General features: G+C 41.4%; 1 protein-coding gene across 4 annotated transcripts in view; it reads left to right on the top strand.

The window, feature by feature from the left end:
- Positions 1–15016, top strand: part of RERE (arginine-glutamic acid dipeptide repeats) — a 148627-nt gene that overhangs the window by 65014 nt on the left and 68597 nt on the right. For all 4 annotated transcript variants that reach the window (XM_069874671.1, XM_069874670.1, XM_069874669.1 and 1 more), the window contains one exon: positions 11158–11256. In XM_069874671.1, the coding sequence (XP_069730772.1) occupies positions 11158–11256 (99 nt within the window). The remainder of the gene's footprint in view (positions 1–11157; positions 11257–15016) is intronic.

Here is a 15016-nt window from a genome sequence, read left to right as displayed (position 1 = left end):
CTCTGCATCCTTTCATTCAGTCCAGCCAGCTTCAGCTGTAGGCAAGCAATAGTTATTTCCTAGAAGAAGAATTCATAATGCCATCAGGTAAGCGTGTCATTTATGTGGTGATGCCTGGGATTTGTACCCCTCACAATCCAGTCTTCTCTATGATTTATATATGGATGCCTGTATGTCCAGTTATCTCTTGCATAAACATAACGTTCGTAAATAAACCATTATTGAGTAGTGATACGGGCATGAGTGTGCATTGAGGCGCTCACACAATTTCAGTGCAGCCACAACCATTTAACTGTTGGGAGGGGGTGTAACTAACATCAGTAAATCATGATTCTATGAAATGTTTTTATTTAAGATTAAGCTGAAGAAACTTGTCTGTCTTTCCATCTTTGTTGGTAACATAGTGGAATTGCTAGTTGCTTGTTTTCCAGAGCCCCATCTGCAGCTTCTGGAGAATTGGGGTGGCAGTGACTATAAGCTGACCTTTGTCATTTTTGTTTCCTTCCTGAAATAATAAAAGGAATTATGTATAACTGGTCATGTGTGACTCTGAAGAAACAGATAGACAAATCTGCTGGCTCGACCAACAAACAATTTTCTTTCTTCCTCTTTTTGTGTCCCCTTTTATCCACAAAACATATCTTGGTGATACGGACAGTTGTGTTCTATCTTGTCACGTTGATGATTATTAGTTATTGGATGATTATGGGCACTTACGGAAGTTGTAAAAGGGATAGAATGTGCCCTTTGCTGAAGGAATTTATAAATCTGTAAAATGCCGTAGGGACAATCACAACAGAAATGCGCAGCCCCCGTGGACAGCTGGTAGGGCTGGAAGCTGGGAGTGACTTGCTTTGAGCATGTTTCTGTGCCACTGTCCAAGGAGGATGCTGTGGGTAGCTTCAGATTTAAGCTTTAAAGCTTAAAGGTAGTTTGAAGCACATTGTGCCTCAGCATCCAGCGCTGTAACTACCTACAGTGACTCGTACATTACTTCGTTCACTGTGCTTGAGGCTCTGGTAATTTGTTTTCATTCAGTAAGAGTAAAATAAGTAGTGATATCAACAGAAAAACTCTTTAGTGTGCTGTACTCCTGCAGACTAATATTAAATACCACCTAATGACCACAAGTTTATGTCTGCTGCTGCTTGCTATGCTTTAATTATTTACAGATGCATAGTTTTAAACCATTTATTTATAAAATTCTTTAAAGCTTGTAGCATCAGCAAGTGAGCGATAATCACTGCACCAGAGTGCAGATTATTGGTTTGCTTAAAGGAAGGATCCTGAGCATGTTGTTATTTGGTTGTTTTACTAAAGTGAGTGGAACTGACTTTATCGAATTAATCACATTAAATATGCTTAACTGATTCTTTACTGCCAGTAAAGCACCTCATTATGTGAAGCTCAGTCTGTGTAACTTGTTTAACTGGTTTGTCACTGGTGAAATCTGTGATAAGGTGTGTGTGACTTGAGATCTACACTGAGGTTAAAATGTCTGTATTCTTAACATGAGCAGTATGACTTACGGAACCTTAGCTTACCAAAACCACTTGCATTGTTTTTTTGTTTTATTCCTGCTTCTATTTGATTACATGTGTTTCAGAGTACTTCAGTTCATCATTTCCTGCGACAGCCAGGGGTAAAATGGGATTAAGATCTAAAATATGCCCCCATAATACTTATTAAATGAACAGAAATGGAACTTAATCTGCAAAATGGTTTAAATACAGTCTATGCACTCGGATGTGTAAATGTTTCTTTGTTGTTCTCACTTTTACATCTGCAAAGTCAAGGGTTATTCGCAGTACTTCCCCAGGGCACTCCAGAGCTGAGGTGAATGTATAAACTTTGGTCCTTTTGTTCCTCTCCTGGTGGCCAGTGTCTTTAAGATTTGTGTGCTGTTTGATAAGAACTGCAGTTAAGTCTGTAAAGCACATCCACTGCAGTTTCGTACCTCTACTATATTTTATTTCTTCTCTTGGGATAGATGCATTCTGATCCTGGTGGCTTACCACGCTAGAGTTTTGTAAGTTGTTCCTTAATATAATTCTTAGGGACTCAAATATCTGTTAAGGCCAGTAATCAGCAAAGAGCTTATGGAACTGGAATTTCCTTCTCCTTGTCTATATAAAAGACTAAACCAGAAAATGCATTTAACTTCACTGATTCACGATCTACTTTAAGGTACCCGCTTTAATCACCTGGGAGTAGAAGGAGCTTGTAGTTGCACTTGTAGACTTCTTGCTTCTGAAACTTAGATTAGTCCCAATATATTTTGGGTTTGTTCTTCTGATTCTCTTCTCTATGCATTTCTAGTTCACATCTATTTTAGAAAATCACTGCTGATTCATTTTCTGAATAGAGGAGGGTTTCACATTTCTGAAATAAAAACACTCTGCAAACTCTTCATTGATCCTCTTAAGCATCATCTTTGTACGTAATATTTTTGGCTGCTGTTGTCATGATTTTCTCTCCTCACAATATGACATCTTAATGTGTAGCAGCAAGACCTTCCCTGTGGTGTTCTTGTAATCATCTCAGGGAGGGGGTTCTGCCCCTCTGTTCCTCTCTTGTGAGACCTCATCTGGAGTGTTGTGTCCAGCTCTGGAATCCTCAGCATAAGGAGATGGAGCTGTTGGAGGGGGCCCAGAGGAGGCTACAAGGATGATCTGAGGGCTGGAGCACCTCCCGTGCGAGGACAGGCTGAGAGAGTTGGGGTTGTTCAGCCTGGAGAAGACAAGGCTCTGAGGAGACTTTATAGCAACCTTCCAGCACCTGAAGGGGCTACAAGAAAGCTGGAGAGGTCCCTTCCAACCCAAACTATTCTATGATTCAGTAACCTCAGCTTTGCTGAAGTCTCTCTTTTGTAGGTGTTGTGGTGCAAGCCCTCTTCATCTCCAGGTTTATTCTAACCCTGTATTGACACTATGAGGTTCCCATTAAATAGTCTGCCTGTACATGGACCGTTGTGCTTCCGTGAAAAGGCTGTCTGCAAGGTTTGACCTTAATGGCTCTTGAAAGGTCCTTGGGCTTCTCTGATGTTTCGTTTATTCATGCTTCAAAAATCTTCTCTGTGTACTAACACCATGCATTGCCATTTCTAGAAATCCGTGAAAATACTTTCCTTGTTCACTTTGAGTTGTTCTAGAAAAGTGTTTTCTTATGACTGAGAGTTCTGTCATGTTTGGTATTTTAAGAAACTTTACCTTATTTCTTAGCACGTACTTTTTAAGGCAAAAACAGTTTAGAAAGATAATCAGTCATCCTGACAAAATGGTGCCCTTTCTGTCTTGTTGTTCACTATTTAAAACATAAGATTTATCTGATAAATAATTATGAGACCCTTTCCCCGCACTAAGTTGTATTTTTGTTTAGACATTATCATATGCAGCCCAGAAGATTAATGTAGAAAAAAAATGATATGGTATAATTTCTTATTATGGAAATCCAATAAACTTGAGAGCAGCACTTCATGTAAATCAGGCTTGACAAGCTCCTTTGCCGGTGTTTTATTTATGTAATAACAGATGCTGTAGCCCCCAGAATGATTTATCATTAATTATAGCAGATAGAAACGAAGATCACAGAAGGCACAATGCAACATATCTATCAGCTCATTGAAATGATTATTCACTTAATGTTCCAGGTAAATTTGTACTCCTGTTCCTTTGTTTGGCTGTTGGGATTCGATGCCACATTTATCGTTGTAACCTCTAGGAAGGAAGTGAAGTTTTCATGTGGAGTTTGTTGCCCTCCTGATGATTGGTGGCTGTTTTAGTGAGAGCTATGAGGAGAACATTTTAGTTCCTGAAGGTCTTCCACCATTTCTAGCTGGAGAGGGTCAGTCGTGTTACGCTACTGTAGTACAGGTAGCTGAGTTTGGCTGACTCTGTAACAAGCTGGGGTTTGTGCTTGGTTTAAATATTCATGGAAAAAGGCTGTTTGATGCATTAAACCTTAAAAGATTAGTCAAGTAAAATGAAAACATGAGTTTCTCACAGTCTCCTCCTAGAGCAAGGTATTTATTACGGGTCTAGAGAAGTGGTCCATATGATGGGGAACTGGTGGACAGGCTGCACCTGAGGGTGGGGGGTCAGTGGCTCCTTTGCCAACTGGCAACCTGTGACAAGTGAGGTGCCCCAGGGATCGATATTGCACCCAAAACGATGTCTGCCTGAGTGATCTGGAAAATGGAACTTTCTTCGACCTCCAGAGCTCTGCTTTAGGATCAGATCTGCTTTAGGATCCTCTTGTCCTCCATACTGACACAAAGCCAGAAACTCATCACTTGTATTCTTTGCTGCTTTTGCTCTGTGCTTGCTTTCCGAGTTTCTGCAGCTCTTTTCTCAGAGAATCCAGATAAAGGAGGAGTAAAATTACTTCTTTGTTCTCAGTTTTAGAAACATTCCAGGATAATAATTCATTCTCAAAGTTCTGCCTTACCCGTTGTTCTGATTGCAGAGTAAAAGTGAGCATCAGGTATGTAGAATGGCAGTCCCTCCAACACAAACTGGAGCTGACAGTGGGTAAATTCAGTGGGTAAGGGGGAATTGCAATTTTTCATCAATTTAGTACACGTGTTATTTTTGCTGGGACAATCAGAGCCAGCAGCTCTCTCATCATATAGTAAGAAAATCCCCCTGCTTACGCTTGCGTGCTGCTACATGGAAGAAAGACAAAACAATCGTATGCTAATATTGTATAAATCTTTCTTTACTAATAGCTTTGTCCTGACTTCCATGCCACACTATTAGATGGGAACGTGTCATTATGAGTGACAGACGTGACAGGCTAATATCAGTTTAAGGAAATTCACTTCCAAGTAAGATGTCACCCAGACAAATTACTCCCTGTTTTAACTTGCCCTCAGACCAGATTTTCTTGTTCATTAAGTACAGACAAGGTTGAAAGCATAAAAAATTATTTAAATATATGTTAGCATTTCTTATTATTACTAGTTTTCCTTTTGGATGAATCTTAATTAACAGCTACTCTCACGGTTCAGATGAGGTAGCACAGCACTTCAGGGGCCATCGCTCTCTGCCTGGGCACGTTGGGAAACGAAGCCACTTCTAGTGCCTAAGACAATTTTGCCACTTTGAATTTTCATTCATCCTTATACTTGCTCTTAGGGGAAACACTTCAGCGCTTTATTTGTGAGATGAGTCAGGAAACCTTTCTAGAGAAACTATTGAAATGGGCTGATAAAAGGGTCAAAAATGACTGGTTACTTCTAAAAATGGGTTTGGAATATGTAAAATGTTCTTTTTTAAAAAAAGTTTGGTGGTTTGGGTTTTTTTTAAATTTTATTCCATGTTTTTCAGCTGAAAACCGTTCCCCCTCATCCTCTCCCTGCCCTCTTTGATCAAGAGCCCTCCCCAGCTTCCCTGGAGCCCCTTTCAGTACTGGAAGCTGCTCTAAGTTCTCCCCAGAGCCTTCTCTTCTCCAGGCTGAGCCCTGACTCTCTCTGCCTGGCCTTGTAGGGGAGTAGCTTACTGACTTCTGTCACCTTTTTCAGGTAGTTTCCAATTCCATGGCTTGCCAAGCCGTGCCAACGAGGTGTGAGTCAAAACTGTCCTATTAGCTGTGGCAGCTGGTGGTAAAACACGGCCTTTGGCAGAGCCTTTTTGTTGGGAAGCAAGGTTCTCGGATGGTTCAAGGTTCCCTTGTCCTTGGGCACCAGAGGGAGCTCAGCAAAGTACTTCTCTTTTCTGAGGGCAGCGTGTTTTTTCTGTGATCCTGATTATTCCGTGTGCTGCAGCAAATGGGATGAGGTAGAATTTCAAAGAGGACGGAGGAAAGAAATTCCTGGAATTAATGGCCATTTGGGGCTTGTATTCTCTTGGATACTGGACATAGTTGATGAATGTCAGATCTTGCCATTTGGGAAGATGAACGCTTTAAAATGCTGCAGGTTTGAAAACAGATTTTGCTGTTTCACCTAATAAGTTACAGTTGCTATGGAGTTTATTCCATTTGACAGTAGGGCAAGATGTCCGTAGCTATAAAGGGAATCTGCCTTAATTTGAAATTTGTCAGCTGTGGTACTGAAAGAAATGGCCTGAATTAGATTTTGTATTAAGTCAGGTGCTTGGATTAAGTAATTACACCAAAAGCCCTACCTACGCAAGCCACGTGGCATCAATTCTCATTCTGCTTTTTGTTTTCCTTGTTGTTTTTCCTTCTCTCTTGATTTCCTGCCTTCTTAAACACACTAGTTTGGCGGAGCAGCCGGCTGTCTTGACCATTGTCCCCCTTCAGTGAGAGGAGCAAATCCCTCATTAATAATTAAGTGTTCTTAAACATGTTTAGATTAAAATAACTGCTGCTCAAATAGGAGTGGTTGTGTAAATATACATGATGCAGCACCCAGCGCTCAGCATCATCTACGCTTCCATCGAAGCCTCTTGCTTGGCAGCAGTGAAAAAACAAACTTGTCTCTATTACTTGAATCTTAAAACGCTCTTGCAATATTGATAGGGTTTACCTCGTGTTTGGCAGGTCAGGCTTTATATCTCTGTGCCCTGACAAGTGATGGGATTTGTCCATCACCAGTGGAAGATCCAGCACCTGGAAAACTCCTGAATTCCAGTGCTGTCCTCTAAATGCTGGATGTGACCACGTCCCCACAAAAGGGTGTTGTGGCTGAACAATCCCTTTTATTGGCTTTTCTGGGTAGATTTCAAAGTGGTTCAGTGCTGTTTTCTCACTGCGTAGTAGCAATTTTTCCTTAGAGAAAAAGACTCTGGATTCTTAACAGCATTCTAATGGACTGCAATTATTTAATATTGTGGCACGAATGCAGCCGAACTCAGATGGGCTTTTCAACGGGGATCATAATGACTGCAATTGCGAAAGGATGCCTTGCTGAAGGAGAAGCTGCCAGATGCAATGCCATTCTGATCTAAAAAGGTCACAGTAAAGGGACATTTAAATTAAGTTATAAATTATAGTTGAAGAACAATATTTTGATGAGCAAGACCAGAGATGTCAGAGCTGCAAGATGTAATTCATGGGTTCATTACAGAACAGAGGTGCCTGACAGCTGAGCCATGCCAAAAGGAGAATTTATTTGCAACACCAGGCAGCCAGAAAATGGCAGCTCTGCCGAGGAGCCGTAGTGGAAATGTGAAACCTTGTGGTGATGTGCAGGCTTTATGGTAATAAGGCCTGTGACCCGGTGGTATTTAATGACTGTCGTAATGTAAATGAGGGGTTTGGATACGTATGCATTCAGAATTTTTCTTAAATCTAACACCCTGTCCAGTGATGCAGCTGTATTTTCTGTTTTAAGGATTAACTACGTTTGTGTTGATTCCTTTTGTTGTATTTATACACAGGCATAATGTCACAGAGGTTCAAAATGTAGATGGAAGAGTTAATGCTAAAAATGGTGATTCTCTACCTGACAGGATAGTAATCTCGTGTTTATAGCAATACCTTGAGAAGTTCAACCAGAAGTTAATGAAACCATAGGCAGTCATCATTAGCTATTATTTATATGTTGGAGTTGCTTGCCAATAAAGTGCTTGTGTATATTAAATGACCAAAAGTAATAAGCAGAGAATGAGCTGGATTGGAACAAGTCGATTTAATTCTGGCACTTAAAAAAAATGTTTTTCCTTTTTGCTGCATTTTTCTACTCCTGGCACTTACAAAAGCTTTTTTTTTTTAGCTCTGCATGCTAAAAGTAACATTTTTCAGGAGTCTCTAAACCTCTGTCAGTTCTCTTCTTTTCACATCTGTATCTTTTATGTGGTTCTTCTCTTTCATGTCTGTGCTTATGGGTTTTGTGATTGTCATTAATGTAATTACTTGGTCGAAAGTGCTTGTGTTGATCTGGAACAATTCTGATGGCCTGGGAACTCTTCTATTTGTCAGTAACCAGAGTGGTTGCCTGTTAGACCACTCTGTTCTTTCTGGGCTCGTCTGAGTTTGCAGCTTGAACTGCTCGGGCAGTCAGGCTGCCAGGGAAAAACACGTGTTGTCCTTGAGGCAAAATAAAGATGCCCTCCAAGTTACAAAGAAGCTTTGGCATCGCTGCATGTTTTGGGAGGGAGCAAAAGGGGAAAGGAAACAGAAGCACCATTCTCTTCAACACTGCCAGATTTCCTCAGTGAAAAATCTTCAAGGTAGGGGCATGCACAGCAAAAAGCGTTTGCAAGGTGAGCTGGCAAAACAAACAGTGCTTTTTTCTTCAAGATGGATCCCTTCCCAGTGCTGGAGTGGAAACAAGGAGCAAATGAATGTGTACCCAGTAGAAAAGACAACATCTTATTTTCATGGCTCTAAGTAGGTATTGCATACCATGGGAGTCTTAAAAAAACAGGTTAAAAAGAAGTTTCAAGCCGGTAGTGGTGTTTGAGTGTTGCCTTGAGGATTTGCACTGCGAGGTGAACTTTCTACCCTTATCAGTTGCCTTGTGGCTTATGTAAGATGGACTGAGATTGTTGTTTTGCTTGCGTGGAGGTGTGGTCACGGGAGCTGGTGCTGCTGTCGTCAGCAGAGGCAGATTTACCAGCCGTTAGACTGTTATGCGTTAGGATATTTAGCTTTCTAACCTCTCCCATCAGGTGATGGCTTCTATCAAGTGATATTTGGTAATTCCTCTCCCTGACTTGGAGCAGCGTGAGGGGCTATCGATGGCTCTGATGCGTTAATGCGTCTCGTAGCAGCAGCTCGCAGAGATCACGTAGCTGAGGGGGAGGAAATGATTTCTCAGAAGCTGAAGCAGAGCTTTCTATGGTTCCTCTGCAAATATACATGTAATTATCGCACAGAGTATCTGTAACTTCCCTGTAGGTGCTATATAGAAAGCTGGAAATGAATAGAAAACCTCTCTGGGTTGATTTTCGTGCTTGTTCCCATTATATTAGCCAAGCGCGTGTTTTGCTGCAGTAACACCCTGTAAGCTATTGTTGGTTTAGCTGGTGGTGAGGACAAAAAAAAACCAAAAAATGTTCAGGTCACAAGTTAAGGGAACATTACTGTTTGCTCTAAAAACACACTGCAGGTAATGACTGGAGGTCTTTGCCCAGCGGTGACCTTTTCTTTTTAGAAGTACTTTACTTTCTTTTAAGTCCCCCAAGTATAAATAAGTTTTGAATGCCCCATTAACATGGTGGACATGAACTGATGAAGTTGTTCTTCCAAGCTCTGTTCCAGCTGGTGATAGAAGATACGAGCCAATTGGTGTGAAGTGCAACCCATAATGTACTCATTTCTTCTTTAACACAGCTGGGAACACGTTCGTCCCTGTCAGTAGGAGGCGTGCAGTATGACTTAGAATCATGGAATCATAGAATGGTTTGGGTTGGAAGGGACCATCCAGTTCCTGCCCTGGGCAGGGACACCTCCCCCTGGGTCAGGGGCTCCAAGCCCCATCCAACCTGGCCTTGAACCCCTCCAGGGATGGGGCAGCCACCACTTCCCTTCCCTTCTGTCTTGACTGAGATGTCTGCCTTTATTTCTTAATAGAGATCACTTAGACCTACTTAACAGAAGTACATGTGAGTAATTTACTTATAGCTTTTAAAAGTCTCTCTGAATCATTCGACTGGATGCAATGTGTATGCAGGGCACCAAAGAGCTTCCAGGCTGAGTTAAGATGAGATAAAAGAAACAATATAAGGAAAAAACAGTTCTCTTTGGAGGTGGCCCCAGGGTGGAAGGAGTTTGGCATTGTAGAACTTACGTAATTAGTACTTATGGATTGACTGAGAGATGCAAATAGCTGAAGTGAGCAGCAGTAAGAAAGTAATCTTGCTATTTTTACTTGAAGCAGAATTCTGTTCTAAAATTTCAGCCGTTTGACATAAGAAAAATGAGCCTTTTCCTCTTACAGTCAGGTTTTGTTAAAACTTTATATTAATAGCATCAAAGTAGTTAATATCCTGTCGCAGTTCAGTAATTGTATCCTGATGCCCGTTCAGTTCACCTGTCCTGGGGAAAATTCAAGAGTTGTGGTACTTGTCGAAGTGTTTTCTGAGAGTGATTAAGCACAGGTTTAGCAGCACGGATGTTTCTAGAGAGTGGGATGCAGATGGCTCAGGATAAATTCTGGGTAGGAAGGAAAAGCAGGAGATAATCAATGTACAGAATCATATTTTGGTTGTCTCTATTGTAAAGAAACTTCTGAAGGTCTGTAAAATTCTCCAATGTTAACAGATAGCTTTGAAGTTTTGGTTTGCTTAGCACCTGGGTTAGAAAAACTACCTCTTGGCTGTGTGAGGCAGTTTCCATGCAAATTGTTGCCCTTTTGGGTGTAGGAAGATAATTCAGTTTTTGTCATCCAAGCAATGTTTCTTTTAGATCATCTTCAGAAGACATAGAGCAGAGCTCTGGCCTAGTTCTTTAGTTCTTAAAATCTCACTGTACTTTGAAGACAGGACAGGCTGTAAATCTGCAGTGTGCAGAGTGTTTTCTGTCAAGGAGATTCTCATGGGTTCATTGTTGAATGGTTTTTTTAATGTAGTTGCTTTTCTACCTCACCCTGATTTAAATGTCTGCTGTCTACTTCAGACAGCTTTTGATCGTGCAGATACCAAATTTATGGTGGAAAATAAGGCACAACGTAGTCTGTGACCAGCAGAAACAGAATGTGGACTTAGACATCCCTGCTTTTATGCACTCCTCTAGATACCTGTAGAGGTTTTGTTTCTTTTCTATACTTGTTTCCCAACAATCTGGTGATCTTTGCACTGCAATAAAAAGAAAGAGAATTCTCTAGGTGGGTAAGCTTAACACCCCATGGCTTGCAATCCCTGTTGTATGTTAGTTTTCCAGTTGGGTTTACTAATCTGCACAAAATATGTTGCACAAAATATAACTCCTTTTAAAAATATTTAGTTGGAGCTTCTTAAAATTAGGATGTCTAATGTGTAAAAGAACTTTCGGTGCTTTCTTTTGTGCTTTATGACCTCAAACATTATCTGGGAGAGGTTTAGGAAGGAAGGGGAAAACATACTTGTTTCAATGCTGTTTCTTCTACTAAAAACCTCATTACCCTTCAGGTTGTTTAAATTTCACTTCATATATCAACAGTAAAAGTGATCAGGCTTAGAACATCTCATGTGGCCCCTTTAGTGGTTTTGCTCCAATATCAGATCACTGCTAATTCCGTTGAATGATCTATTTGTCTTCTTTATTTTTTAGCTACATGAAAGTAACTATGATGCTGGAAAAGCCCTGCAGCGCTTGGTGAAGAAACCTGTGCCAAAACTGATTGAGAAGTGTTGGACTGAAGATGAAGTGGTAGGGAAATGAATTATTCCCTTGAGCTTTATAGTTCATGTTGCTTCCCTTGCTTTTCTCTTTTTTTTTTGTGTTATAAAGCACAATTCTGCCCTTGTTCAATATACGGAGCTTTATTAGGCTGGGGAAAATGCTGTTCTAATAGCAGAATGAGAGAGGAGTGGATCAAGTGGCTGGTTTTGAGAGGGTAAATGAACAGCTGCAAAACTTCTGGACTCTCAAATTTCACTTCATTTTTACCTCTGGGAAGGTTGGCCGTGTTCATTAATTGTAGTAGAACAAGATGTACAAGGCGTACAAAGTATTCGTCCCGCTGGTACTAGAGGAGGCTGACAATGTCAGCTCAGCTTGGCTAACAGGAGGTTGGATATCAGTGTTTCTCCTCAGCAAAGTTTGGGATTAAATCCCTTCTTCCCCTCACATGGAATGTTGGAAAGTGTTTACTGACATAGCTCTTGACGGATTAATCTTTGACAAAGAGCAGACCAAAAACAGATTATCTGAAAGCTGGGATTTAGCCGTGCCATCCACATTTACTGTAAAATACATAGAAATTGTCAGGCTCCAAAACTGTCCTGAAAGCAGTGAATCCATCTTGTGTGTGGTTCCCAAAGTGATGTATGGACACCATGAACTGGGCATGCACTAAACATGCACTGCAGTATTGTGGCCTCACAGTTACGGGCCTGGAACCGCTGAGGGATCTGGGCTCATGAAGTGACTCCTGGTACAGTGCAAGTCCCATCAACATGGACAGCTTCATAGTCAAGCTGTCCACAGTCTTCACAGTCAAGCTTTTCCACACGGCTCCTGTTCCAGTGTGTGCTGAGTTAGGGGTGTGGGCTTGTGGTGCAGGTAGGGAAGGAACACGGGAATGGCATTCTTCTCTTCAAACAGAGCTTGATTATTCATGTATCTGACTTTGGATCGAGGTTTTACTGTTATTTGCTTACTGAAAGGTACCACTCTGCAGTCTGAATGGAAAAAAATGTGATTTTGACCAAAGAAAAACTTCATAAAAGCAGGAGTTGACAGAGAGGTTGTGCTGCTGGGGAAGGGCTTCACACTCACATGGACCATTTTTATGTTTATTTCTGGGTATTTTTCCAGAATTTGGGGGAGGTGATATCTGTGTGAGAATTAGTGAAGCAAAGCTGCTGCTTATGGTTCATTCTGCAGCTTAATTGCTGCAATTGTGAGGTTTCTACTATCTTAATTTTTGTGCGTACGATATAATGCAACTGTGCTTATTAAACAGTTTTCTGTAGGGTTGTAAGCTGCAATGAATGATGAGAAGTTTGGAGCAAATTATAGATTCTTAATTTGCTGACACCTTGTAAACAAACATTCTTAAATATCCGTTCAACACAAGATGCATTTTCTGGCAGCGTTTGGAATCCAAATGCTGCTCCATTACAACCCTTTGTTTGTCAGACCGCGCAGTTAAGCTCGCACACGAGTGCCCAACTGTTTTAAAAAGAAAAAGCAACACTCGTGCATTTTCAGTACTCAGGCAAAATGCTGAACAAGTTCTCTTGGATTGCATCCTAAAAATATTTTGCATTTTAACGTTGCTGTTAATTGTGCTTTGCAGAACAGATGCATGTGAAATATAACGTGTAAGAAGTCAGTGCTGCTGCAGCCACCTGACGAGGCATGTCTGGGTTTGGGAAATGGAAAATGTATTTCCAAGCTCAATAATTAGGCTGCATCAGGCATTAGAATAGAAAATCAGATGATTGGAAGTTAGTTATGGTAAAAAATTTATTACTAAGGAGTTTCAGACTCGCTTATGGCTTTTACCTTGCACTGTTGGAAGAGCTGCCTCTCTCATGCAAGGAGGGTGTTGGTCTCTCCTCCCAAGTAACAAGTGATGGGGTGAGAGGAGATGGCCTCAAGTTCCTCCAGGGGAGGTTTAGATGAGGTATTAGGAAAAAATTCCTGACTGAAAGGGCTGCCCAAGGGTGTGGTTGAGCCACCATCCTTGGAGGGGTTTAAAAGACAGGTAGGTGAAGTACTTGGGGATCTGGTTTAATAGCGAGCAGGTACGATTGGACTCAATGGTCTCAAAGGTCTTTTCCAACCAAACAATTATAAGATTAATAATAGGTAAAGCTTCTGCAGTTTCTTTGCATTTTTAATTATTCAGACAATGGCTGGGAGACTTTTTTTTTTAAGCTTGAGCTTCTCTGGAAGTCTTTCAGGGAGTTATTCCGATGCAGTGCCTATGCTTGCTCTCTCCCTGGTTAAACCTTTTTGCACGAGCACGATGAGGGGTTGGGCAGCCCCTATAAACCTGTGTTATGGCAGGTTTATTCTGAAAGAACCTTTGTGGCAAGGAGATCATCTGAAGTCACAGAGTGAAAGAGGATCATGTGCTAACACCAGCAGCAAAGTGGAGACGAGGATGAATAAAAAGCCCAGAATGCAGTTTCCTGATAAGTGTTACCTTTATCTTGTCATACAAGGGAGTTTTGTTGAGGGAACTGAGTGCCGGAACAACTACTAAAGTGCTCTGCCCTGTGTTAAGTTTCTATTCATATTATTTTAACTCTGTTTTCTCTGCGTACATTTTTTCCGGCATAGATGGTTAAATTGTGCAGCGCCAACACTTCTTTTTTCTGTGTAGATGTTTTTCACTCCTTGTTTTTTTCCGTCAGCTGCACTCAGCCGTGGCTGCTGCAGCTCAGGGGTTTTTGTCAAGCTCTCCATGTTAAATGACAGAGAACAGAGGCTTATGAATAGGAAAAAGCCAAGTTTATTGAGAAGTGAAACGTTACTCCAAAAGTGCAAACTCTGTGAGTACAGAATAATGATCATTGACTCTATAAATCATTGTCAGTCTCAGCTCATTTTATCGTATTTGTTCTTGTTCTGTTCCATCCAAGTTTCCAGAAACACTTGGCAGCCCTCCAGCCTCAGCCCAGCCAAAGATCAAACTGTGCTCTTATTTATAGACGGCTAAGCTCCACCTGCACAACTTCAGAGCATGTTTGTCCCTGGCAGTTTGCAGAAAACGCTAGATTAAAGCAGCTCTACTGCACTTCTGAGCATGTCCAAGACTTGCAAGGGAATCTTCCTTATTGTTGGCTGTGTGAAAACGAGGAAAAACTCGGCATGATTCTCAGGGTGCTCGAGCTGCGTAGGAACTCCACAACAAAGCATTTTTCTGAAACCCCTGATGTGTCTAACACAGTCTGGCCAAAACAATCAAATAAAGGTGAGAACCCTATTAAGTGTCCCCCCTTCATCTCATGATGGATGGCAAGCAAGGAGGAGGAAGAAGCCCTAAGTGATGTGGCTGGTTGGTCTGCCGTGAGAGACACTTCTCAGGGCAGTGTAAGACCCATGTTCAAACTGTCCTTTGTGCTGGACATAGATTTAATCTTTTCTCATGGCCCGGCAATCATTTACTTAAGTAATTTTCACACCTTATATAAATAAGCGGGTTCCACCCTAAGTACAAAGCCTTGATGAGTTGCCTTCCTTGGATTTTGTGACTGGTGGCCAATTGAAAGAATGGAGGTCATGGCTTTTAGTATCTCAATTCTTCCATTCCTGCTTTTCTAATCGTATAGTCATACTTTGGCCCTGCCGTGCCCTGGACCCCCAGAAAGTCTCACTCCTGTTCTGGCTATTCTTGAGTTAATTTTCTGCCAGTTGAAGATAAGCATCAGAACAGTTCTGAGGCAGGGAGGGTGTAGGGTGATGTGGCCAGACAGAGAGCACAGAGAAAGGAGCATTCTGGCAGTGTCAAAAG

The sequence above is a fragment of the Phaenicophaeus curvirostris genome, chromosome 22 (assembly GCF_032191515.1).
Source record: "Phaenicophaeus curvirostris isolate KB17595 chromosome 22, BPBGC_Pcur_1.0, whole genome shotgun sequence".
In the NCBI taxonomy this organism is placed as follows: Eukaryota; Metazoa; Chordata; class Aves; order Cuculiformes; family Cuculidae; genus Phaenicophaeus; species Phaenicophaeus curvirostris.
Note: the sequence above shows the minus strand (reverse complement) of the source record. Positions and strands in the feature narration are given on the sequence as shown.